Source organism: Rhamphochromis sp. 'chilingali' (genome assembly GCF_963969265.1).
Source record: "Rhamphochromis sp. 'chilingali' genome assembly, chromosome: 2".
NCBI classification, from domain to species: Eukaryota; Metazoa; Chordata; class Actinopteri; order Cichliformes; family Cichlidae; genus Rhamphochromis; species Rhamphochromis sp. 'chilingali'.
The window spans coordinates 40,623,363-40,649,998 of record NC_137930.1 but is presented as its reverse complement, the minus strand read 5'-3'; the positions used below and the strand labels follow the sequence as shown (position 1 = coordinate 40,649,998).

The 26,636-nt window shown below is 44.4% G+C and overlaps 1 protein-coding gene across 1 annotated transcript; it reads left to right on the top strand.

Annotated features, from left to right (window-relative positions):
• The first annotated feature begins 3,971 nt into the window (after positions 1 to 3,971).
• On the top strand, positions 3,972 to 26,636 carry xpo7 (exportin 7). Its single transcript, XM_080870641.1, has 28 exons — positions 3,972 to 4,075; positions 12,404 to 12,550; positions 13,346 to 13,439; positions 13,710 to 13,876; positions 14,240 to 14,305; positions 14,664 to 14,768; positions 15,368 to 15,533; positions 15,643 to 15,716; positions 15,797 to 15,916; positions 15,993 to 16,139; positions 16,319 to 16,491; positions 16,788 to 16,981; positions 17,056 to 17,161; positions 17,251 to 17,386; positions 18,243 to 18,316; positions 18,427 to 18,522; positions 18,875 to 18,932; positions 19,060 to 19,168; positions 19,446 to 19,552; positions 19,847 to 19,935; positions 20,033 to 20,140; positions 20,571 to 20,653; positions 20,742 to 20,956; positions 21,053 to 21,191; positions 21,316 to 21,473; positions 21,549 to 21,647; positions 21,731 to 21,858; positions 22,979 to 26,636. The coding sequence occupies exons 1-28, from the start codon at positions 4,043 to 4,045 to the stop codon at positions 23,070 to 23,072; spliced, it is 3,285 nt and encodes a 1,094-aa protein (XP_080726767.1). The 5' UTR covers positions 3,972 to 4,042; the 3' UTR covers positions 23,073 to 26,636.

The following is a 26,636-nucleotide window of genomic DNA, read 5'->3' as shown; positions in this document are numbered from 1 at the left end:
AGGATGCCTGGGTCGTTGACCCAGGGTGTTTGAGTTTATGTTATTATTTATACTTTCTAGTTTTTGGTTTCTTTGAGTTCCGTCTTATGGCTTATGTCTCCCCTATCACCTGCATCCCCTTGTCTAGTTCGCGTCTATGTGTATCCTAAGTTCCTATATCCCCGTGTTCAGTCAGTGTTTGTGTCTGCCCTGTTCCCACGTCTCTGTTCCCTTTGTAGTGCCTGCATATGAGTCTGTGTCTTTGTTCAGTCTGTGTTATGTGTTTCCTGTTTTACTTTGAAAGTCCATGTCTGATGTTAATGTGTCTGGTTTTGCTTCCTCTTGTCTCGTTAGGCCTGATTTGCCCCAGCTGTGTTTCCCTCCTGTTACCCATTCCCTGATTGCTCCCTCTGTGTATTTAAGCCCAGTGTTTCTCTGTGTCTGTGTCGCGATCTACCGTTTTCCTAGCTGTGTGTTCTGTCATTTCTCCAGGTTAAGTTTGTTTTGAGTTTTTTTAGTTTTGTTATATTTTGAGTATTAAATTAAAGCCTTTTTTGAGTTCACGTCTGTCTCCGGAGTCTGCACCTTGGGTCCTATTCCTGCCTGCACACAGCCATACCTAACAACGATTCCGTTTTTTACGGGATGGTTGGCAACTCCAATAACTAACCTTATGAACAAAATAAAGTTTAACATCAGTAACAAATAACGAGCCTATCTAAATCCCAGTAATGATTAACGCGTTCCTGATTTTGGCATAATAACTAGTTACCGTGCTCGTTACCACAATAATAACGTAGTTACTGTAACGTGTTACTTAATAACGCGTTAGTGCCAACACTGGTTATTAGACTCAATTGGCTTCTCTCAAAATGTAAAAGAACCCACCCACCACTTTAATCACACTCGAGATCTCATCTTAACATATGGTATAGAAACTGAACATTTAACAGTGTTTCCTGAAAACCCTCTCCTGTCTAATCATTTCCTAATAACATTTAAATTTACAATAATGGATTCCACAGCAGTGGGGAGTAGATTTCATCACAGTAGATGTCTTTCTGAAAGTGCTGTAACTAAATTTAGGAATATATTACACCCACTGTTTTCATCTTCAATGCCTTGTACCAACACAGAGCAGAGCAGCTACCTGAACACTACTCCAACAGATGTAGATAGATAGATAGATAGATAGATATCTCCTGAATGTTTCATTGTTTCTTTTTCTCTTTGATTTTATTGCTTTACATTGTAAATGTTATCAATTACATGAGTACTCAATTTGTATTTTATGTCAATATTGATCATTCTAAATAATTACTGTTTGTGCATCACTTCCTACTCTTACACTGTTTCTGTAGCTCTTTCAAAATAAAAGCAAAGCAGAGTTTCTTGATGTAAAAGGTTTATTTTTGGACAATTCTGAAATGAGACATTCTGAATAACCTGATTTTAAAAATGTCATATTTTTAGGCTCAGATTTGTTTTTCTGGGACCATTGTTCAAGAACCATCAGAAAGTTGAAAATCTGCCAATAACACCAATTTTTGTAAAGAGTACAACACTGACACTTGTTTCTTTCTTTTTAAAACTGAAATTTAAAGTGAATTTTAAATAAAAATCCTTCTCCGTCAGAGCGCGTCATCAGCGTCCATCCCGCCATCATATGAGGGGACTGTGGTGAGAGCTGTGGCTCAGCTGGAGGAGACACTCAGGAAACTCAGGAAGAAGAAGCTGTCTGAGGCTACAGAGCTGAAGAAGGTCCAGTAGTATGCAGTGAATGTGACTCTGGATCCTGATACAGCATATCCTTATATCATCCTGTTTGATGATGGAAAACAAGTGTATCATAGTGATGTGAAGAAGAAACTTCCAGACAACTCAGAGAGATTTACGCGTTATTTTAATGTTTTAGGAAATCAAAGTTTCTTTTCAGACAGATTTAACTTTGAGGTTCAGGTTACAGGAAAAACAGTCATTTGCTCCTGCCATGTTTCTATTTTTAGAAAAACTTCTCTCGTGGCATCTGTTTACGCTACTGGTTTTATTTTGAAAGTCCGGATAGGAAGTTTTGACCCTATGTCAGAGTCCTGGCAGTTTTCTGCCCTCTGGCGGTCAGACCTGAAACTACAGTATTGTCTAAGCCACTGCAGAAGACGTTTATCATCGTTATCAAACCTGCCATTTTTTTTTTTTACCTTCAAATCTTTATTTACAACAGCAACATAACAATTTACAATAACAACATGACTGTGACCAAATAAAAACCAGAAATAACAGAGAGAGGGGGAAAAAAAATTAGAAAACCAGCCCAAATCAAAACTTTATTTATTTTTGCCTGAAGAGAAAACACAAAATTCAGAATTTAAGGGAAAAAGATCCAACATTTGAAAAATAAAATATGTTTAAATGTGACTTTTATTCTAAGAAAAAAGTGTGTGTGGCACCTGACAGCTGCAGTCTTTGTTAGTCTGCATGTTAAACACAGACTGGCTCTGAGTGCATGATGATGATTACAGAATAACATGAAAGTCAGGTTCATTCAAAGCTCATCCTATGAGGAGCTGCACATCTGTCTGCAAATGTGGAGATCACATTGTGATCACACAGGCTCATAAAACCTGTTGTTTATACACATATCTATTTATTTAAATAGAAATATCATAAAAATGATAGTCACCCATCCATTTACCCTGTTCAGGAGTGCTCGGGTGCTGAAGCCTATCCCAGCTCTCACTGGGCAAGAGGTGGGTGCATCCTGGACAGGTCACCAGTATATGGCAGGAATAACACAGACAGTCATTCACGCCTACTGCAGATTCCAGATCAATAGTTCACCTAACGAGCACGTCTTTGGACTGTGCACGGGGAGAACATACAAACAGAAAGAACCCAGGCAGCCGATGGATTCAAACCCACAACCTTCTTCCTGTGAGGTGATGGTGCTAACACTCAAAAATTACAAATTTAAATAAATGAAAAAATATGAATCTATTCCTTTCTGATTACTTTTGAGCTTACCTGTGTAGATCCACTAACATCCACCAGAGGGGGCTGCAGTACCCACAGCACACCTTCCAGTTTTATACTAAAACATGTTATCGTATTAGATGGCATTGTGCTTCACTGGACTACATCACTGTTGTGTTTAAGATTATGACTCAACGACAGAAATATTTTAATAATCCAGCGTTTAGGACATTCATTCAAACAGCAACAAAAATACAACAAGGGCTTAGATATAATATGACCAAAAAATATGCTAATGAGGTCTAAACTCATCTGAAATTAAACAATCCCAAATACAATCAAGCAAAAATATAATTATAAATGTAAATATAAATAATTAGTAATAATATAAAAATCGCAAGTGCAATAAATAAACACGAAATAACTTTAGAAATACAAATAAAATATTCAATTTAATAAATCATACATTATAATACTGTTCTTGTTTTTTGATGTTTTACTATATGATAAGATGTTATATTACATTTGTCCATTTAGGCCATCTATCTATAAGCACCTTTAAAAATGTCAGTTAAAATACTACTACTACTACTACTACTACTACTACTACTACTACTACTAATAATAATAATAATAATAACAATATTAATAATATGACAGTAAAATTAATTTAAAAAGTCAGAAATTTATTTAAAAAAGGTTTTCTAATGAGTTTGTAAAATGTCTGTCACTAAACAAACTCTGATTGTATGCATAACTTCTCTTTGTTACATGTTATTATGCATTCATGTCTCTATGTATTTGATTCCAGTGTGTTGTAGTGCATTACATTGTGTTGTATTGTAACATAGCGTTACAGCGTTGTATTAATGAGATGTATAGTTTATTAATCTATTTGTATTGTTAAATGACATTGTGTTGTATTAAATTGTTTTATGTTGTATTTAATTGTATTAAATTGTATTGTGTTATATTAAATTGCGTTCCATTGTGTTACATTGTGTTGCATCGTGCTGCTGGAGTCCTGCCAGCGGCCACCAGCGGGGGCGCTGTTGTCACTTTGGTTACCCATAAGCGGGGGAGTGAGAGGTGCATGAAATGGAGAAAAATGGCGGATCATGTGCAGGTAAGCGGAGGTTTCATGTTTTTGTCGCGGATAATTTCTGTAGGCGGGCGCAGCTGAAGCTGAGGCCGGATCCGAGTGCGCCGCTCCCGGCACGGAGCTAGCGTGCAGCCGGTGCGTGCGGGCGGCGGCCGCGGTGGAGCTAGCGGGGAGAAAGAAAGGATGCGGCCGCCTGTGTTGACTTGTGGCCTGCTGTCACAGCACGGGCTGGAGGCTAGCCGCTGCTAGCAGCCAGGGGAGGGCTCGGGCTCCGGGGCGAACAAGGGAGTCTGCGGGCTCCGAGTGTCCAGCCTGGTGAGTTCCGGCGTCCGTGGCCATCAGAGGCGAGTAACCGGAGGGCGAGCGGCGGGAAAAATCGATGTATTTCAGTGAAGTAAACAATGAAACAGGCGGTTAGCTGCAGACTGATAGCTGCCAGGCTAGCACGCACGGTCACCTGGCGCCACCGGGAACCGCCGTAAACACGCTTATCCCAGACGGACCGGGCGCGGTACCCGGAGCTTCTGTCCCGGAGTTCCAGGTTTTTGTGTTTTTATTCACGGCTCGCTCCGGTAACGACACCCAGCCATGCAGCAGGCTAGGCTAACGTTAGCATATCTACACGTCAACTTCTCCCGCCCGAGCGTGTTTGAAAACATGACCTGGTCTGTGTGAGCGTTAGTCGGTGAAACAGGGCGACGGTACCGGGCCGGACCCGCGAGGGGCTCCAGGGTGAGGACAGCGGGGGTTTTTACCCTGGTGTGGGCAGAATGGAGCGGCAACTAGCCAAGGCGCTGTGCTCCGGCACATGTTTGGGAAGCCGAGGGATGAAGTTCAGCTGCTCTGGACTTCCTCCATGATACCCCTGCAGGGAACTCTGTGAGGAGACTGTGGAGACTTTGTGCTGAGGGGCAGGTGAAACCCCGACAGGTGAAGCCAGCTTTCGTTTTCTCTGCTGGTCACATGAGCTGTGTGTGACATGACATAATATATTGTTAATTGCGCACAGCATGCATGAACTATGAGGAGAAACTCATCCGATCCTCTCATGTTAGCGGCTGTAACAGCTCGTTATTATTGTTTCTGCTTCAGAGTAACTTTAATCAGTTTATCTGTGATCAGCTTTAATCCCAGGAAGGATTGTACGAACTCAGGTGGGGCACAGATTCACTGAATGTGGTCAAAGTGGAACATCTCAGCCTGATTTCATTAATATTTCAATAATTTACCAGGTAATCAAACGTTCAGGTGAGTTTCTGAGGGATTCTGGGTAAACGTGTGACGATGATTTCAGGTTTTTCAGTCTCAGCTCTGGTCAGAATACTGGGGAGAAAATATTTATTAGTGATAAAAATGATAATATAAATTATTCTGGCAGCTATTTTCATGGTTATACAGATTAACTATAAATTCAAAGACATGAAAACAGCAAATTTTATAAAAACAGCTTTAAGTTAGCAGATTTAACCTAAAATAAAGTTTTTAAAGCTTTTTTTTTTTTTTACCTAGAAATGACACTTACTCCATCACCTACTCCCAGGTTTATGATCCTGTGAGTGCCATAAACTGTCTGATAATCCAGGTGAAAGTCTTCACTTATGTAATGGTTATACTGGTACCACTCAGCTGGATGTAGCTCATAAATTCATAATTAATAATGTGCCAGTAAAGTAAGAGAAGGGCCTCACGTCGGGCAGTTCTCGTAGCTGGATTAAGTTGAATTTCTGTGATTCTGACACACAATAAGCCCAGATCCTTGTTTTTAAGTATTTTTAGCTGAAATCTAACAGAACGAAGACTTAAGTATTTTTAATGATATTAAATGACTGAAAACGAACCACTTAAGTTCATTCTGGTGTTACTGAGACAGTTTTTGGTGGAATAAAGATCAGGCTGATATTTACTGTTCGTATCCACTGTGTGCTGTTTGCTTTCACTCAGCCGTTTGTCTCCAGACTGATGATCATGTGGCTGCCTTGTTCTGATGGGGGGTTGTTCACTTTCCTCACTGTAATTAAAATAACATTCACGTGTAATTTTTAAAAGATCGTCTCACGTTAGAGCATGAGCCCACACACCTTCATTCCTGTGATCAAACACTAACTTTAGTCAGTTCAGCTGTTATGAGCTGTCATTCAATGATGATGTGATGTGGCGAGTCGAAGGCCAACGCCATGCGGTCATGAGGTCAGAATCACCCGCCCCAGTCTAAAAAGTTCACATTAAAGTCCAACGTTTACCCTGGTGTTCCTCACGCAGTCAGGCTGGAGTCAGTCCACAGCAGGAAAAGAGATTTGGGCTCTTTAGCTCCATAAAACAGTTTCTAATGTTTGTGTAGTGACAGCAGATGATGATGGAGAGGATTTTTCTTCAGACATTTCAGGCACTGAATCGTCTGTTTTTCATACACCTGTGTGTTTATTTGAATAAAAAGGGGTGGCCTTTATTGACAGCCGTGCTCCTGTGATGTTCAGGACTCCTGCTAATGATGATTAAATGTCCATCTGGTAATCTTTAGATAATAGCTGATCAGCCGTCTGCTCCCTGACGCCTCCCACAGGTTCTCTGTTTATGGAGATAAGCTGCAGACCAAAAATCACCTCCTGAATATTTAATGATTCGGGAGGTTTCAAAGGATATCCCTCCATTATGTTTATTATGTTTCTGCACACATGGGCCATCGTAGCTCGAGCCTGCAGAGCTGTCAGGAGTTTATAGAATATAAAATACGTTAATAAATAAAAAATCTGCTCTCAGGTTTCGACTGAACCTATTCCTGTGAGGTGAGGTTATTATTTATTATCTCTGTTTTCTGATGCTTACCTCGGTCTAAGCAGAGACTCCCCAGCTATGGGACGCATCCTAGTCAGGTGCTGTGCGTCTGTGCTACGAGCTCCTCCCAAATCTGCCAGCCTGTCTCTGGTCTCTAAGGGAGCTCCAAGGGTCAGATCACCTCCATCCTTACACCTGCGATCCTGTCAGGATCACACCCGACCTCTATGGCGCCTCCATGGGACACTGTGTGTTTCCAGGTGGATTAAATGATAGTAGTAGTTGCATATTTGTGAAAAAAAAAAACACGACAATGTTCAGTTTAAATACAGGTTATTTAAAGTCTTTGGTGAACACAGCTGCTGTTTGGACGCTTCGGTTGTTTTTGTAACTCACTTTCATTGAAGTGACTCTTCATGAGTTTAGATGAGGAATAAACAGTTTCCCGAGTCTCGCGTGCAGCTGAGTGTTTTATTCAGTGGTTTCATTCTGACTGGTCTGTGTGCCGTCAGCAGGGAGGTCGATGCTCCTGCAGCATCACCAGAGGAGGCTGAGATGTTTCTCTACTAGCTTACCTGTAAAGCTTCAGCCTGAAGCTTGGCTCACTGGCTGTTGGTGTTTCTGAGGTGGGCTGGACTCTCCTGAAGCCATAAAGAAAACACCTCTGTCCTCCTCCCACACCTGCACTGACACAAAGTTTGGTCTCTTTCAGCTGTTGCAGCATCTCATGGTCACTGAACCGGTGATGAAATCATCAAACCTGTGTGCTCGTGTCTCCAGCACGGCCGCAGCATGTTTCTAAATGATGAGCTAAAGCATGGCAACAGAGTTGTGGTTTGACGCCAGAAAAAGCTCCGATGCAGATAAATTCAGATCTGTGACATTCACACTGCTGCTCGCAGGCCTGCAGCTGGACTCAAGCTCCCAGTACCAACCCTCTAAGTCAGATTTACCTTCACACTTACCTACAGCATTTACAAATTTGGGCTTTATATCTTTATTATAAAACTAAAAAACAAATGCATCCTTCTGTTCTGCAGTTTTTAGATGTCCTGAATATAATGGAGAAGAATATTGTTGAAGGAGCTTGCAGGGTTACGAGCAGGAAGTTAAAGATGTGCTTTCCTCTGGTTATCATCATTTTAGGACTAAAGTTATTAGAAACTCTTTGAGCAGACGGTCGAATAAAAAGAGACCAATTGTGTTAAGAGTTATTGACTGAATATGATAATTATGCAGACAAATAGACAGAATTTAAAAGGAATCAAAGGTTTGCTACTTCTTTCACGTTTGTTTGTGTTTCTGAGTCGTTTGTGACAGTAAATGTGAGTCTCTGGGTTTATTTAATTAAGATTAGACGTCAGAGTCAGCACAGGTGAAGTTTTCACTGTTTATGGACCAAAACACTGTTTATGGATTGAAAACACAAAGTTAGACCAGTGAGGACATGTTAGCTGCCACTGTAAAGAAACTGCATCCTTATTTCCACATGGATCAGCGTTAAAGCCGATTGATTTATTGATCAAGTGAGAGAAAGTTCCTCTCCAGTCCTTGTGATGGTGTGAAGGTGGAGATGAAGGGGAGGTCTGCATACAGCCCAGAGGCAGGAAGCCAGTACATTTACACCGTGATGCTTGGGTTAATGGTTGCTTTATGAGCCAGATTTTAAAATGTTTCCGATATGAATGGTTTGAGGACTTTGAGTCGTATATCAGGGTGAAGTTGGTGTTAGCCAGGTAAAAATAAGGCTCCTTGATCACTTTAACTTTAAAGATTTTCTTTTTGTTTGATTGGTTTCTTATCTGTAATTGTTCTGCTGGAAATCAGGAAATTCAGATTACTTCCTCAAAGTCTTTCCTGTCCTGCTGAAAGCAGTTTTAGTTGAGCTGGTGAGAACTTCATTTCATGTAACTGGTCTGATGGTTGGAGGCTGCCGGCTCGAGTCACATCACATTTATAGTGATCCTTTATTTATCAGGTAAAATTCTCATTAAAAGTCTGTTTCAAAGGAGACGTATACAACAACAGTATCAGGACAAAGACGCACACAGAGCTGATATTCAGTCACAAACATGTGATCAAACAGAATAACAGGCCATCAAAAGCCGTCACTCTCAGTGGGATCTGAAGGTCGTGAGTTAATCTGTGACGCTGCTGTCGCTCAGTTTGATGGTTGTGAAAACTGAAATCTGAGAGTTTAACGCCAGCCCAGAAGTGTTGCTCAGTGGCAGCACGGTGAGGAAACTTTGTGAGGAAGTTGTAAAACCAGCTCCTGTGTTATGGGAACCAGTTCAAATGGCAGAAGTTCAGGTTAGTCCTGAATAATGAAAGTAAAGCATGCAGCTCTCTATGAACCTCTGTGGTCATTGTCTAGCCCAGATTTCTTTGTCATTTTCACTTAATTACAGAAGCTTTTATTTTGTAAAATAGACTGAAAACAGTTCATTTCATATTAAATCAACCAAATCAAAGGAAACTTCAGAATCAGCTGATTTCATTTTTAATTTAATTTAATGAAGCCATGAAAAATTAACCTTAATACTGTGAATGATTTCAGAGTTACAGGAAGTTTGGGAGCGTTTCTTAGATCTGGTTGATTTTCATATCTAAAACGGACTCAGCAGTCAAGACTCACTATCGTCCTCCCTCACTCTAATGGGACCAAAATAAACTTCACTTTTATTCACTCATAAAACTAACCTACAAACTCATCAGAAAGCGTTTGATGAGCTCAGAGGTCAGGTGGCTTGCATCCAATCAGACCTCAGAAGAGTCACCCCCTGCTGGTCGTTAGAGAGAGTGGATGTCACCTGTGAGATTAAAGCACCCAGAGTATGTATCTGCAAAATAAAAGCAGCAGTTAAAATCCAGAAAACATCCGTCTGCAGGCCAGACGCACGGCACAAATTTAAAAATAGAAACAGTTTGATTTAAAATTAGAAACTGGAAGCATCTGTCGGCTGCCAGCACCGGAAACGTGCTCGTCATCTCCGAGCATGAAGTAAGGAGAGCCTTCAAGAGAGTGAACACCAGGAAAGCAGCAGGACCAGACGGCATCCCAGGTCGTATTCTAAGAGACTGCGCATACCAGCTAGCTCCTGTGTTCACTGAGATATTCAACATCTCTTTATCTCAGTCGGTGATCCCCACATGCTTCAAAGAGTCCATCATTGTTCCTGTCCCGAAGAAACCCCACCCTGCTTCTCTCAATGACTATCGCCCTGTAGCCCTCACCTCAGTAGTGATGAAGTGCTTTGAACGCCTGGTCAGAGACTTCATCATTTCTTCACTACCAGACACACTGGACCCACTACAGTTCGCTTACCGTCCAAATCGTTCCACAGACGATGCCGTCTCTCATCTCCTCCACACATCACTCACTCACTTGGACACTAGAAGGGGGAATTATGTTAAAATGCTCTTCATAGACTACAGCTCTGCATTTAACACCATAATTCCCTCCACACTCACCACCAAGCTGGAGCATCTGGGACTCAGCTCATCTATGTGTCAGTGGATCTCCAACTTCCTAACTGGCAGACCACAGGCAGTAAGGATGGGCGGACATGTCTCAGCCTCCACCACTCTCAGCACTGGAGCCCCCCAGGGGTGTGTTCTGAGCCCCCTGCTGTACTCTTTGTACACATATGACTGTGTGGCCACTACCAGCTCCACCACCATCATCAAGTTTGCTGACGACACCGTCGTGGTGGGCCTGATCTCTGATAACAACGAGACGGCCTACCTGAAGGAGATTAGGAATCTGGAGAACTGGTGCCAGAGGAACAACCTCCTAAACGTCAGTAAGACAAAGGAGCTGATAGTGGACTTCAGCACTAAGCAGGAGAGGAACTACCAGACCCCCGTCATCAACGAGTGCCCAGTGGAGAGAGTGGACAGCTTCAAATACCTCGGAGTTCACATCACGCAGGACCTGTCATGGTCCTGTCACATCAACACCGTGGTGAAAAAGGCCCGACAGCGTCTCTACCACCTCAGACGCTTGAGAGACTTCCAACTGCCCTCCAAGGTGCTCAGGAACTTTTACTCGTGCACCATAGAGAGCATCCTGGCGGGAAACATCTTAACCTGGTTCGGGAACAGCACCATGCAGGACAGACGAGCTCTACAGAGGGTTGTGCGGTCAGCTGAGCGCACCATCCGCTCCGAGCTCCCTGACCTGCACTCAATCTACAGCAGGCGGTGCTGGACCAAGGCCAGGAAGATTGTGAAGGACCTCAGCCATCCCAACAACAGACTGTTCTCTCTGTTGAGGTCAGGAAAGCGATTCCGCTGCCTGAAGACCAACACAGAGAGACTGAGGAGGAGCTTCTTCCCGCAGGCGATACGGTCTCTCAATCACACCACCACACAGTACTGACCCACACATATGGTTCTTACACACACACTGGACTTTCTGGACTTTGGTTTTGCACAACACTGGTCACTATATTCTTCATTTCCGGTTAATACTTGTACAGCTGCTGTTATTGTGTATATATTTATTTATATTTAGATTCCTTCATACATTCTTATATAGTTCTATATTGTGTATTTTGTTGTACAGTTATTTTATTTTCAACTTTAATTTATATATTTATCTTTATCTTATTCTTCCCAGTTAAATTTACCCTTCATTCTAATTTGTGTTGTACAGTTATTTCATTTTTAACCTTAATTTATATTTTATTCCTTCCTAGTTAAATTTACCCTTTTTAATTTTTCATATTTATTTCCTATCTTATTCATAGCCTTTTCCTTTTTTGTTTTCTTTAGGTCACGAGCAGTTGTCCAAGCATTTCACTACATATCGTACTGTGTATGACTGTGTACGTGACAAATAAAAATTTGAATTTGAATTTGAATTGAATTTGCTGCACCGGGAAGAGCCGGAATCAGGCTGATGCCGACACCTCGGGAAAACATGGAAAATTTACACGAGGAAAAAAATTTATGAGGAAAACTGGAAAATGCTCTCGTTCTATTTTTATAACTTTTTTGCGGAATATCTTTTCGGTTTAGTTTTCTTTTTCTTAGATGTTATTAGATGTTAGGTGTGTGTGTGTGTGTGATTTGTGTGTGTGTGTGTGTGTGTGTGTGTGTGTGTGTGTTACTGTTGAACTTGAGTTTCACGTGAAGCTGAGTGTAAGCTGAGGGTCTGCGGGCATCACCGTGGGCGGGGTTTGGTGCTCGCCGCTTATCTGACGCCTGCAGAAGTTCGACACACATGATGCAGTGCTCTGTCATACCTCACTCCATGTACCCTCAACGCATCACACGAGTGGAGGTGGCTAGCGCACCTAGGTGGAGGCTGTAAACACCATCAGACCATCAGCTTCCACCTGCACTCATGCCGCTGTCCCCCATCTTTGGCCCTGTCGGTGTAGTTTTCCTAGAAAGTAACCCGAGACGGTTGGAGCAGATGGCGCTCGGCATGTGTGTCTGTGATTATGAGTGTGTAAAGCTCGGCGTGGCTGCCCGTCTTATCTGCTGTGATCTCTGTTTGTCTGAAACGATGAAAGACTCGAGCCGGCTGCGGCTCACTGATAAGCCTGCGCTGTGTCCCTCTGTCTTATCCAGGGCCTCGCCCAGCTGGAGATCCTGTGTAAGCAGCTGTACGAGACCACCGACACCGCCGTCCGACACCAGGCTGAGAAAGCTCTGGTGGAATTCACCAACAGCCCCGACTGTCTCAGCAAATGTCAGCTGCTGCTGGAGAGAGGCAGCGTGAGTACAGACTACAGCCGGACTGTCCAAGCAGCTTCAGTTTAACTTTCCCACGTTAGCAGAGATGATGCTCTGCAGGGTCAGACAGTCCTGTGCCTGACCCTGCAGATTCAGATCAGACTCAGCAGACATGATGGGGGATTTTTGGAGAAGCTGAAAGCATGAAGACTTTCAGTTTTGTGCTCCATCTTTCACTTGGACAAAAGTCAAGTCAGTGAAAAATGAGGGGGAGGAGTCACGCCCTGATGAGGGTTAGCTGAGCACCGACTAATCCATCCACAGGTTCACCTGCAAAAGCTTTACCTCAAGTGTGGGCAGCGTTTCCTCTCATAGAGAGAAATGGTATCACACAGATACATGACCACAACGTGCAGACACACGATAAAATCCAAGAATCCCAACACAACAAATTTTTAAATATTTGTACTTAATATTTATATCATATTCGGTGCTTGATAAACACAAACTGAAATATTTCAAAGGGTTTGTTTTAATTGGGATGGATGAAGTATCGTGTCATCCAGGTGAAGATCGCTGACCCCCACACTAATGAGGAGGTAACTCTAAAATGAAGTGGAGTCAACTCGTACTTCATATTTATGAGCAGGTTTCTATAGGTGTGAGGGTATATTTTAAGATTTCAATTTTTTTTTCATCTGCCTGAGATAATGATGGAGCAACCCCTTCACTAACCAGCATATCTGAAAGGCCATTTCCTCTTCTGTTGTCAGAATAAAAGCATGTAGATGGCTGTCAGAGGAGATAACCTGACCTCACTGTTTTGTCCCCTGTCAGTCTTCATATTCTCAGCTGCTCGCAGCCACCTGTTTGTCAAAACTGGTTTCTCGGACCAGCAACCCTCTACCCCTCGAGCAACGCATTGATATCCGTGAGTATCTCCTGAAAAAAGCGGATAAACCCTGCAGGTCAGGTCAGTCTGAGGATTAAAGAGAAGCTGGAGTGATGCATTAACAGTCACAACAGAGATGCACTCATCAAACCTCAATAATGACAATGAAGATGTTTGTCTTTCAAAATAAAACAAAATCGACATTACTAGTTGAACAGGTTGTGGGGTTTTCAGTAAAGCAAAGCAGGGTGTTTTAGTGTCTTATTTTGAAAAGCCCCTGCTAAATGTTTTGTTTGTTTGTTTTTTCAGGGAACTATGTGCTGAACTACCTGGCGACGCGGCCGAAGTTGGCGGCGTTTGTGACGCAGGCTCTGATCCAGCTCTACGCCAGGATCACCAAGCTGGGCTGGTTCGACTGTCAGAAAGACGACTACGTGTTCAGAAACGTGATCGCAGACGTGACACGCTTCCTGCAGGTCAGAGCGCTGAAACCCTTCTGTCCTGTGAATCTTGTGTATATTTATTTGTTTAATTTGTCAGAATAAAAAGTTTTAAGCAAGTTTTTAAAAGTAAGAAGATTCAGCTTATTGGTTCGATCATTACCATGGTGATTTCGGTGCTTTTATAACTGTTAAGTAGGCTCATTTGATCTGGTGTAAATGTGCAGCGTACTTTGATGTCATAATGACTTCTCCGCATGGCTCAAACCTGCTTACTCTGTTTCTGGACCTGTTTTATTCAGTGTGTGAGAAGAAAGAAAGAAACAGGATCATTTAAGCCTGGATTAGTTTAACCTGATCTGTGTGCGTTTGTAACCTTTTGTGTGGTTGTTTTTACAGGACAGCGTTGAACATTGCATCATAGGAGTCACCATCCTGTCCCAGCTGACCAATGAGATCAATCAGGTAAGTCACAGCGTGCAATTTATGGAGGTGTGGCAGATTTAAACAGATCCTCGCAGTGATCGACGACCACAGCAGGCCGAAGAGTTTGCATGTTTGGTGACGTGTCCAGACCAAACTGGGTTCTATACTACAAAACGAGTTCAGCATATCCAGCATACCTTTCCAGTGACTTGATTCCAAAATAAAATATATCTGTGTAATATACAGTGAGCGTACAGTGCAGGATATTGAAGCTAAACTCTGGAAGTGTCATTTTTATTTATTTTTTGTTGATGATGAAATCACCAGCATTAGTTGGTCCTCAGATTTTCTGCCGACTCTGATCTTTTTTTTCTTTTCTTTTTTTTTTTCTCCTCAGGCCGACACGACGCATCCTCTGACCAAACACAGGAAGATCGCCTCCTCGTTCAGAGACTCCTCGCTCTTTGACATTTTCACGCTTTCCTGCAACCTCCTCAAGCAGGTTTGTTTCGTCCTGTCGGCAGTTTCTCCCATACAGGCTTACATATACACTGCATTTCATTTTTGTACTGATTTCCCGCTTTTAGTTTTTTAATTATTTCAGACCTGTGTTATTTTATTTTTGTTCTGTATTTAATTTTGTATCAATTCCTCAATTTATCTACCTTAACTTTAGATTTATTCTTTTTCTTTGCATGTCCATGTTAGTCTGACGCTGTCAGAATAAAACTTGTGTCTTCTTTGTGTCAGATATTTAATGTTCATATTAAACATGAGTTGATGCTTCAAACAAAGAGCAGAAAGTATGAAAATGTGATCTCTGCAAGGAAAACATAAGTGCTGCCCTTAAGCAGGCTTCCACAAGTTGGCCAATCAAAAGAAAATGGGGGTCTTAAAGGCTGAACTAAGGCCCATTGTAGGACAAAGGATTATTTTGACCTGTGGATCACGCAAAGCTGCTATAAAAACTCATATAAAGATGTATTTTGAGTGAGGCAGCTCGCTGTGGACACTAACAGATCATATTAAATGCCTGAGTGAAGCTGATGATGATGGCGGTTTGTTGATGCTGATGATGATGATGATGCGTTTGCTTTTCAGGCTTCAGGGAAGAACCTGAACCTGAACGATGAGTCTCAGCACGGCCTGCTGATGCAGCTCCTGAAGCTCAGCTACAATTGCCTCAACTACGACTTCATAGGAACCTCCACGGACGAGTCGTCGGACGACTTGTGCACCGTGCAGATCCCCACATCATGGAGATCAGGTAGAGGAGCGAGGCGCCCGCCGCTTACAGATTAATGTGGTGTTGTTACTGATATTTACTGCCTCACGACAACATGAAAACGGTTAAATCTGTGTTTTGTCTTCTGCAGCGTTCCTCGATTCCTCCACCCTGCAGCTGTTTTTCAATTTATATCATTCCATCCCTCCATCCCTCTCCCCACTGGTAAGTGAGCACAGTCATGTGACTACAGCCTGCAGACTGATGCGTGAAGCTTTACTGTTCGTGTGTGTGTCTGGGTGCAGGTGTTGTCGTGTCTAGTTCAGATCGCCTCAGTTCGGAGGTCTCTCTTCAACAATGCAGAGCGAGCAAAGTTTCTGTCACACCTGGTGGACGGAGTGAAGAGGATACTGGCAAACCCACAGGTAACACACACCTGTCTGAAAACACACACACCTCTGTAGCTTCGTGTGTGTTGAACAATGTGTGTTTGTGCTTCAGTGTTTGCCCGATCCAAACAACTACCACGAGTTCTGCCGCCTGCTGGCGAGGCTGAAGAGTAACTACCAGCTGGGTGAGCTGGTCAAAGTGGAAAACTACCCAGAGGTCATCCGCCTCATCGCCAACTTCACCGTCACCAGTCTGCAGGTGGGTTTTTTAACTTTTTCCGTCTGTAATAGTGTATGTGTGTGTCATCCACGTTTAAAAAAAAAAAAAAAAAAAAAAGTGTATGTGTGTATATATTCACACACACACACACACACTTACATCGTGGTCAAGCAGCAGTGTTGTGTACCTGACTCTTTACTCCTACTCTTCCTCCTCAGCACTGGGAGTTCGCCCCCAACAGTGTTCACTACCTGCTGAGCCTGTGGCAGCGCCTGGCAGCGTCAGTCCCTTATGTTAAAGCCACGGAGCCCCATCTGCTGGAGACGTACACTCCAGAGGTCACCAAGGCCTACATCACGTCCCGACTCGAGTCGGTCCATGTCATCCTCAGGTGAGACTTAAACCAACCTTAAAGTTAGACAGGATTTCATCTTGTTTGATTTTCCAGCAAAAGATTGCATTTCCATTTATTCCATTAATTTAATTAATGCGTTCATAAGATGTACATAAAAACTTAGATGTGTTGGGAACAGATTCTGGATGTTACTCCCATGATGTGTTCGGTGTTTGTGGCTGTGAATCGGTGCAGTGACGATGGTTTGAGTCTGAAGGGTTGGGTCGGTGATGGCTCAGGCAAACTTCACCTGAGGGTTTTTAGGGATGAGCTGAGCATGTCTCTGTCCGTAGGGACGGGCTGGAGGACCCTCTGGACGACGCCGGCCTCGTTCAGCAGCAGCTGGACCAGCTCTCCACCATCGGCCGCTGCGAGTACGAGAAGACATGCGCACTGCTCGTCCAGCTGTTCGACCAGGCGGCTCAAACCTACCAGGAGCTGCTGCAGTCCACCAACTCGAGCGCCATGGACATCACAGTGCAGGAGGGTAAGAGCGCGAGCCCCACCCCTGTGCTATTTTGGGGACTTCGGGAGTCTGACGCCTCCTCTGCTTCTCTGCAGGTCGGCTCACATGGTTGGTTTACATAATCGGGGCAGTGATCGGAGGACGCGTGTCGTTCGCGAGCACAGACGAGCAGGATGCCATGGATGGAGAGTTAGTCTGTCGGTAAGAGTGCGAATGTGGCGAGCCGGTGTCTGGGGGCGTGACTTCCTGTCGCTGAAAGCCTGACCTTGCGTTTCCTGCGTTTGCCTCAGGGTGCTCCAGCTCATGAACCTGACAGACTCGCGGCTCGCTCAAGCTGGGAATGAGAGGCTGGAGCTGGCCATGCTCAGCTTCTTCGAGCAGTTCAGAAAGATCTACATCGGTGACCAGGTGCAGAAATCATCAAAGGTAAGGCGCGCCTCTCTGTAAGCTCCACCCCTTTCAGCTGACATGAATGAGCAGGTCTGACTCTGTGTGATCTCTCTGCTCAGAAACTGCAAAGTGTGAACATCCAGATAAGTGCTTGAAAGTAAATTGTGGTTGGTGTTAGCGCCCCCTGCTGGCTCGCAGAGCATCATGGTGGTGTTTAAAATTCAGGATGTGGTGTTAGGTAGGCATAGAGTCAGCTGTGAGTCACATGGTCAGCCTCCTCCTCCTGCTCCTCCAGTGGTTCCCCGGGGCGCACCAGTAACTCACTGCACAGAGTATATGATTATATATCTCTGCTGGCCCAGGAATGCCTCAGGATGCCCACGAGAAACTCAGAAAAGTCTGCAACCTCCAGAGCTCGGAGAATCTCAGTCGGTTTTGTCAAAACATCGGTCAAACCCGAGGCCTTACTTTTGGATTCAGTTCCAGTACCTGTTCTCGGGCTGGGAAGTCTGGCTGAATCTGGAGCGTTGTTCACACAGTGCTCGGGCCAAATTACTGATTTCTGGCTGGCTGGATTCAATCGATTTAGCGTTTTGGGGCTAAAACTAAATTTAGGGGAGTAGTAAAGTCCTGAAACCCTTTTTAAACGCTGAGGGTGATCAAGCATTCAGTAAAATGTTCAGTATTTTACTGAATGTGGACAGGTTTGATATTATTTTATTAAAATATTTATTATTATTGTTTCTGTTTTCATTGGAACTAAAGTAAAATAATAAGAAGCAGAATTCGGTGCAGACTGTTCCAAACTGAAAACACAGAAATGACTTGAAGCGTCCTCTGAAGTGGCAGCCGCGTGGTGATCATGTGACTTCCTGTTTGTGTTTGTCCGTAGCTTTATCGACGACTATCAGAAGTTTTGGGCTTGAATGACGAGACGATGGTACTCAGCGTCTTTATAGGGAAAATGTGAGTAACTGAAGTCCAGGTAACTCCGGCACACCTGAGAGCCGATGTTCAAAGTTAAACGAACTCTCAGCCGCTGTAAATATGTAGAAGTAAACTTTCTTCTCTTTCAGTATCACAAACTTGAAGTACTGGGGCCAGTGTGAACCAATCACCTCCAAGACACTCCAGCTCCTGAACGACCTCTCCTTAGGATATCCTTCATGTCTGTGACCCACACAAATGTTTTCATGTTGATTTAGTCTAGTTTTTATCTTTGCTGTTGTTTTTGTGTAGTGAAAGTAAAGCAAAAGAAGCCTTGCCCACCTGATCTTATCGTTAATGAGGGGCAGCCAATCAGAAGAAAGTTGTCTTTAAATGTTGAGCAGCTTGTTTCAGATGAGCTGAGGGCCTGGTGCCTAATAAATAAGGATAATTATGAACCGTGAGTCATGAAAAGCTACTGAGCAGGATAATGAATCCATCTTAAGGACTTAAAGGTTAAACCAGGCACTGAGTTAAAGGAAGGGGTGGGGCTCTGGGTCAGCGTTTTCTCCTTGACTTCACTGTCTGCACGTACAGCAGCGTAAGGAAGCTGGTGAAGCTCAGCGCTGTCCAGTTCATGCTGAACAACCACACGGTGAGTACTTCACATTTATCGGAGCCCAAGTTTCACGTCTGATTAAAACGCGTTGAGCTGACACACAAGCATCACAGACGAAGAAGAAAGTGAGCTGTGATGAACTTCCTGCTGCTGTCTTTGTCAGAGCGAGCACTTCTCCTTCCTGGGAGTGAACAACCAGTCCAACCTGAGCGACATGAGGTGTCGGACCACCTTCTACACTGCACTAGGACGCCTGCTGATGGTCGATTTAGGTACGCAGACACAAACACACACGCTGGTGTGGCTTCAAGTTCTTCAGTTTCGGACTTTTTGTAGACTTCACTTGGCAAAAGGTCGCTGAGACACAGATCCAGAACGACCCACTGCGGCGCCCCTTGTGATGAAGAAGCAGCAGAAAGTTTTTATCTTGTAACAACACAAAAGCTGAAACAGGAGAGATACTGGTGCCTGGAAATGAAGTGTGACGTGGTCTGCAGGAGCCACACACAAACAGTTTACACTGGGCCTCGTGTGTGTCTGTGTCTGCAGGTGAAGATGAGGACCAGTTCGAACAGTTCATGCTGCCTCTGACGGCGGCGTTTGAAGCAGTGGCTCAGATGCTGAGTACAAACACCTTTAACGAGCAGGAAGCCAAGGTCAGAACACCCTCACAAACATACAGACACATAAACAGCATCAGTTTTGTCAAACATTTATTTCTGTTTTTGCAGACAGACACACATTGTGTTGCTCGTGTTTGTGTTTCTGTGTGTGTGCGTAAACGCATGTGTGACACAGCGATGGCGGTGTAGCAGGGATAAAGAATAAAGCGGGTGTAACTCAGAGTTGTGCTAATAAAATTGTGACCCTGCTTAAACACGAGGAAACTCCAGCAGAAGCAGCTGAGCACATGTTTCGAAACATTGACCTTCCTCCTCTTCCTCCTGCAGAGGACTCTGGTGGGTTTGGTCCGGGACCTGCGAGGAATTGCATTCGCCTTCAACGCCAAGACGAGCTTCATGATGCTGTTTGACTGGATGTATCCTTACACTGACTTCAGATCAGCACGCGGTCAGATCCTGGTTTTTCTGTTTATTGTGTAAACGATGAAAGTGTGTCCTTAACCCGCTCCGCAGATACCCGACCTACATGCCCATCCTGCAGCGGGCCATCGAACTGTGGTACCACGACCCAGCATGCACCACGCCAGTCCTCAAGCTCATGGCAGAGCTCGTCCACAACAGGTAAACCTGCCCAGTGACGAAGGGGCAGGTTTAAGAGTATGACCTCTGACCTCTGTGCTGTCACATCCTTACAACGGTTCAGCCTGTGAGGATCCAGAGACGACTCAAAGAAAGTAAAGGCAGCCCACTGGCGGCCTGGGATCAGCTATGATTGTAGCATTTTCCCTCCCAGCAGGAGCTGTGGGAGTGTTTTCATTGGTTCATTCTAAGAGTACACACAGTGAACGTCAGCAGAATAGTCAAGTTTTAAATGAGGAAGCCGCCTCAGAGGTCTGACACCTAATGTTTTCAGAGTTCTGGTGAGGCGTGACTAATGTAGATGGTTTTCAGTGATGTTTTACTCGGCTCAGAAACCAAAGCGCGTCTCCTTTCAGATCAAATGTAGAGGTGAAAGGTCACTAACTGTGTTTGGTTTTTGTTTTGTTTTCAGATCACAGCGGCTTCAGTTTGATGTGTCGTCGCCAAACGGCATCCTGCTGTTCAGAGAAACAAGCAAGATGATCACGACCTATGGTACAACCTTTGACCCCCACTCAACCGCCTCAAAGATATACCTGTCTTTGTTCTGGGCCGCTCATCGAGTTCCTGTTTTCTCCTTCAGGGAATCGGATCCTGACGCTGGGCGAGGTCCCTAAGGACCAGGTGTACGGGGTGAAGCTGAAGGGCGTCAGCGTGTGCTTTGCTATGCTGAAGGCGGTGCTCAGCGGGAACTACGTCAACTTCGGGGTCTTCCGTCTGTATGGCGACGACGCTCTGGACAATGCCTTACAGACCTTCATCAAACTACTGCTGTCCATCCCTCACAGTGACCTGCTGGTATGCTCCACCTCCTCACAGGTTTTTGTGACTTTGGAGACGTGGACTCCGTTTGAGTGAGTTTTTAACCCTTGACCTCTGGTCCTGTCTCTGCAGGACTACCCGAAGCTCAGCCAGTCCTTCTACTCTCTGCTGGAAGTGCTGACGCAGGACCACATGAACTTCATCGCGAGCCTGGAGCCTCACGTGGTCATGTACATCCTGTCCTCCATATCAGAAGGCCTCACAGCACTCGGTAAGGCAGCGACGTTGGTCAGGTGTGTGTGTGTGTGTGTGTGTTTCTGTGTGCGTGTGTGTGTGTTTCTGTGTGCGTGCGTGTGTGTTGAAGTTACATCATTGTGTCTTTGTGTGTGTTTCAGATACGATGGTGTGCACCGGCTGCTGCTCCAGCCTCGACCACATCGTCACCTACCTGTTCAAGCAGCTGTCGCGCTCCACCAAGAAGCGGCCCGCTCCCATGGCGACAGATGACCGCTTCCTGCACATCATGCAGCAGCACCCGGAGATGATCCAGCAGGTGAGCTGATCACACCTGAGTCACCTGACCACACACACACACACGTGTTGACACCTTGCTGCTGTCGTTGATCAGATGCTGTCCACCGTTCTGAACATCATCATCTTCGAGGACTGCAGGAACCAGTGGTCCATGTCGCGGCCTCTCTTAGGCCTCATCCTGCTCAACGAGAAGGTAACTGCCGCTTGCACTCGCCTCAGAGGTGGCACCGCGTGGGTCAATGTGCGCTATAACACGTGTGTTTTTTCTAACTGCAGTATTTCGCTGACTTGAGGAACAGCATCGTCAACAGCCAGCCGCCTGAGAAGCAGCAAGCCATGCACTTATGTTTCGAGAACTTGATGGAGGGAATTGAGAGAAATCTACTAACAAAGAACCGGGACAGGTGAGAGCAGGCAGCATTCATCCTCTCAGGTGGTCAGGAACGTGAAAAACGGGTGGAGACGTGAGACATGCTAGACTCGGTCAGGATCGTAGCTTAGCGTTAGAGATAAAAGCCACTCACAGACTGTCACTCAGTCTGTGATCATTCAGACTCTGCAGCAGGGATTGTATGAGGTTGTGATCCACAGACAGGGTTACCTGCAGAAAGCCACACCCAGAAGTAGGTACAAACTAAAGGTACTGCTGTGGACTCGATTACTACTGTCACTGATTTATTACTCACTTAAACTGGAGGAAAACATTTTTTTCTTGTGTAATCCTAAACAGCCTGAAAGATATATGAAGACCAGTGTTTAGTGATGTGGAACAGCGACACACCTTATTTTTGGAGACACACATTGTGCATTATAATATAACCTGCTGTCAGGGGGATGTCAGGACGATCGGTGTATGGAGGAAGTCATCCAGTTACGTTAGATTACGTTGTGATCCCGAACACACATTTCCTCATCAGCTGGAAGGAACTGAATTAGGAAAGTAAAGCTGCTGATGGAGAACTTTCAGAAGGCGTGATGCAGCAGCAGCTGAAGGTCTGGGTGACCTAAAAGGGTGAAAACTGTGAAAAATGAGCTCGAAATAATTTCTGTACAAATATTGTGTTTGTTCGCGATCTATATCTAACCTCAAACCGAGTTTTAAACATGGCTGACGTGCAGATAATACTGCTGTTTGTGCAGTGCATGGTCACATTACTCCAGTCGAGCAGTTATACATCAGTCTGTGCTGTAACAACCGAAAAATCCTAATGATTCCCACGGTAACCCTTGCCCTCGGTAACTAACGAGTGTTTCTGTGCTGATGCCGCAGATCTGCTCCTCTCCACCAGACTTCATTCACAAAACCACAAATTTATTCTGTAAAAACACGTCGTTACACGCTGGTCAGAAATTCAGGCCCTGAAAGGAGCACTGCCTTTCGGAGGTTTTCCACAAATAAACGCGTTTTAATGTGGGCGGATCTTAACAGTCAGGATTAGCTGGTTCTGACCTCCTGCAGGGGAACACTGAGGGGAGTTGTTCGTGTGCCTGACAAGGTAAAAATGCTCTGTGTGTGTTCTGCAGGTTCACACAGAACTTGTCAGTGTTCAGGAGGGAGGTGAACGACAGCATGAAGAACTCGACATACGGCGTCAACAGCAACGACATGATGAGCTGACATTCCACGCGGCCGCCCACCGAGTTCGCCCGGCCCCTCGACCCGCCTCTCCACGGCCTCCTACCCCTCACCTCTCTGCATCCCCCTCTCCCCCCCCGGGCCCGGATGCCCAGGGATCATCACCCCGCCACGACACCAATTCAGCCCTCCCCCTCCTCCTTTTTGATATAAGCATATATAAATATATACAGATCTATTTTAAAGCCAGCCCGCCGCGTCCGGCTCGCCTGGCTGCTCGAACAGAGGGGGGGGGAGGGAGCATGTCTGAGCACTCTGAATCACTGACAGGAAGTGGAGTGCGCCGCAGCCAGAAGAGGCGGCGAGGGGACGAAAGGACGAACGCCGGTAAACGTAGTAATCCGCTTCTGCCTGCCTTGTATAGAAACCACCCGAGAAACCAAGTGTACATTTTCTTTCGTAACATTTTGAACAATGTTTATAATGATCGACTTTAAAAACCCACAAAGACGAGACGACAAACCAACGTGTGATTGAGCTTTTTACAGAGTAGTGAGTTAGTGCACATGTCTGTCTGCGTGGGCATGAGGCCGGAGGGTGGGCGGGGCAAGCACAGGAAGCAGGTACACACACTAACGGAAAGGGAGGCTCAGAGCATCCATGTTGTACATTTTTCTCTGTCTCTGCTGCTTGAAGTGATGTAAATATTCCCGAATGACGGCCTCAGAGGGACCGTCCTGCTGCTTTTCCTCCTCGGTGTCACAAAACCGTCACATTTTGGTCACGGCGAGGTAGAAAAACGCCACCTTCATCCTCGTTTCCTGTTTTTCTTTGCCCATAAACACTAACCTGGAGGTCTTTGGGCTTTTCCGTGGTGCTCGGACAAAATTAAACACCTTCAGCAGACCAAACATCTTTCATTAGAGCTGCTTTTATTGTGAAGGCTCGCTAAACCTTCAGCTTAAAGTTGGTCTAATGTCAGCATGTTTGTCAGAGCGTCATAAAAATGATTTAAAGACAGAAATAGTGATTAGCTCCTGTTTTTCTTGGTCACGTGACACTTTTTCTCCAGCCATCATTTAAAAAGATTCATCAAAACCCCCGTGGTTGTCGTTGTTATTATTATTATTATTATTATTATTATCATTAACTGTAAGCTGCAGAACAATAAGCTGGCACGTCATCAACTTCAGTTTGACTAAAGCGTGATCAAAACAAAACTTTACCTCTTTATGGTTACAGTAAAACAAGCGATCACACAACACACAGGCTGACATTTCAACATTCAGGGAAGTTCAGGGTGTCATCAGGCTGACAGGAGGTTTGCAAATATAGAGGAAATCCTCAGAGAGGCTTCATCAAAGCCGTATTAGTATGATGATGATGATGATGATAATAATAATTATATTATTATTACTGGAGCTGCAGTGACGATTTTAGTGGCGACACAAAGTCGGACATAATTATCAATCTTCAGTCAGATTTTTGATTTAATAATCTGCTGATTATTCCTTGATTAGAGCTTCTGTTGTGACGAAGGGTCATAAAAGTTTTCAGTCTCAAAATGTTTCAAATGTTGAACTTTTAGATATTTTGTTCTTGAGTTCCAGCTCTTCTTTTTCCCGCAATACTAAAGCAGATTATTAACTTGCTCGTTCTGATGATTAATTAACGCTGCGTTATTTTAAGCGATTCATCTTTTGATTTTTAAACATTTGTCAAACATCTGAAGACGTCTCCTTAAAAGTTATTTTTCATTTTTTTCCCTGTTATTCAGATGTTATTCATTTATCAGACAAAATGATCTGCAGCATTTCAAACAAACATTTCAGACTCGAGCTCCTGAAGCTGGGGCACTTCCTGCTTTCGCCCCACTTAACAGTCCCCGAGTGAGTTTTCAGCTCTCCGATATCTTCACCTTAAAAATTCTCGTGCTTTCTGTAGATTTTTTTTTTTTTCTCTTTGTAATGAAAATAAACTTTCCCAATGAAACCAGCAGAAAATGAGGATATAATCACACTCACTTATCATATTTTCAGTTGAATTAACACAATGAATCATATAAAACTAGATGTGAGGATTCTTTTTCAGACAGACTTTAAACAGATCGTAAAAGCGGCATGTTTAAACCTCCGTAAATCTGCTTTGACATCAGAGGAGTGTCGGAGTGCAGACGTCCTCTAATAATCTGCATGTTTTAACTTCAGCTTCTCGTTGCCTCGTGACCCGAGTGTTCATCATGATCACCAGCTGCTGTTATCGGCTTCAGCTCGACTAAAACAGAACCACACGAGCCTTTAAACGAGTCTTCAAACTCAGGAAAAACACTGTTAAAGTGATCACATGGTAACATTACAGTATTACCCCGATTCGCCTCGACGACTGGTTTAATATTGCGACTTTTACAGGATGTTGTCGGGTTAATAGAGTTCATGTCTCAGATTTTCTGTGTTGATGTTCTTGAGTGTCTGACCGACAGAACAAAGTCCAAAACACTGAATCCACTGATCGAGGAAAACGTTTAAAGCTGAGCTGAAACCTCCACAGATCTTCAGGCAGCACCAATTTCTACCAAGTCTCAAGTCGAATACGGCAACATGACTGCGTTTAAAGACTCGTGACCAAGAAAAACCACATAGGAAGTCAGGGAGGAGGGTCACCGTTTGTTCATCGCCACATGAATTGTTTCTTTGACGGTTTTTGGAGTACATAAGGTCATATTTTCTGAAATTTCAGGTTTCACCACGTTATTTGTTGTTTTCATGCAGTTAAAAACGTGAAATCCTCTCCAGCGTCAGCTGACTGAATTCACAGAAAGTGATGGAGGTTTTTTGTTTTGTTTTTATTGTATAAAAAAAAAAAAAAAAAAAAAAAGCAGCAGAACTTCCCTTTAAGGCACCCGTCTGCATCGCCGCGGCTCTGCCTTCCTCTGAGCATGGCGGCTGCGCCAGTGGTGACGTCCTGCAGGTGTCGCACGCCTGCTGCTTGATGAACGTGTAAGCAACATGGTCACAGCTACATTTTCCCCTCTGGTAGGCTGGGTGCAGTTTCCACCATTTTGTTTACACTCTGGATTCCTCGGACCAGGTCTCGGCCTGCCCCCCTTTTTTTAGGGAGTCCTTTTTGGCGTGTGCGTTGATGTTGTGTGTGTTTGCGTGTGCGTGGAGTGGCTCTCTGTTGCCTGGCGTGCGTGTATGTGGTGTCTCACGGTGCTGCGACGGCTTGAACCCGCGATGGAGCTCAAACAGCCAAGGTCTGAGCCACCAAGCGGGAAGCAACAGGGGGAAACCATCGAGGCGGGAGTGCGGCGAAGGCGTCCGGATCGGTCGTCAAACCTTGGCAGAAGGTGTACAAAGAGAAGCAGGAAGTGGAGTCTATTAGCAACTTGTGTTACTCTCTACGATGTTGCTGCTAACTGTTTGTGACAACTAGCTCATCTCTAACCATGTCAGCACTCACGGATGTTTATTGAGTTCCTAATTTTTTGGCTTGTGTCCCTGATGTGAATGTGTTGGGTCCATAGAGTGAATAGCTGTTTGAGTTGTTTGGATGTCTGCTACATATAGTGTAAGCATTGTGACTGCAAATAAACCTCATTGATTTTTA

What these genes read in the sequence shown, in the direction of transcription:
- xpo7 (XM_080870641.1), top strand. Translation starts at nt 4,043, where the DNA reads ATGAAATGGAGAAAAATGGCGGATCATGTGCAG. An exon ending in GGACATCACAGTGCAGGAGG is followed by an intron (nt 16,982 to 17,055) that starts GTAAGAGCGCGA and finishes GCTTCTCTGCAG; the next exon opens with GTCGGCTCACATGGTTGGTT. An exon ending in ATGATGCTGTTTGACTGGAT is followed by an intron (nt 19,936 to 20,032) that starts GTATCCTTACAC and finishes CCCGCTCCGCAG; the next exon opens with ATACCCGACCTACATGCCCA.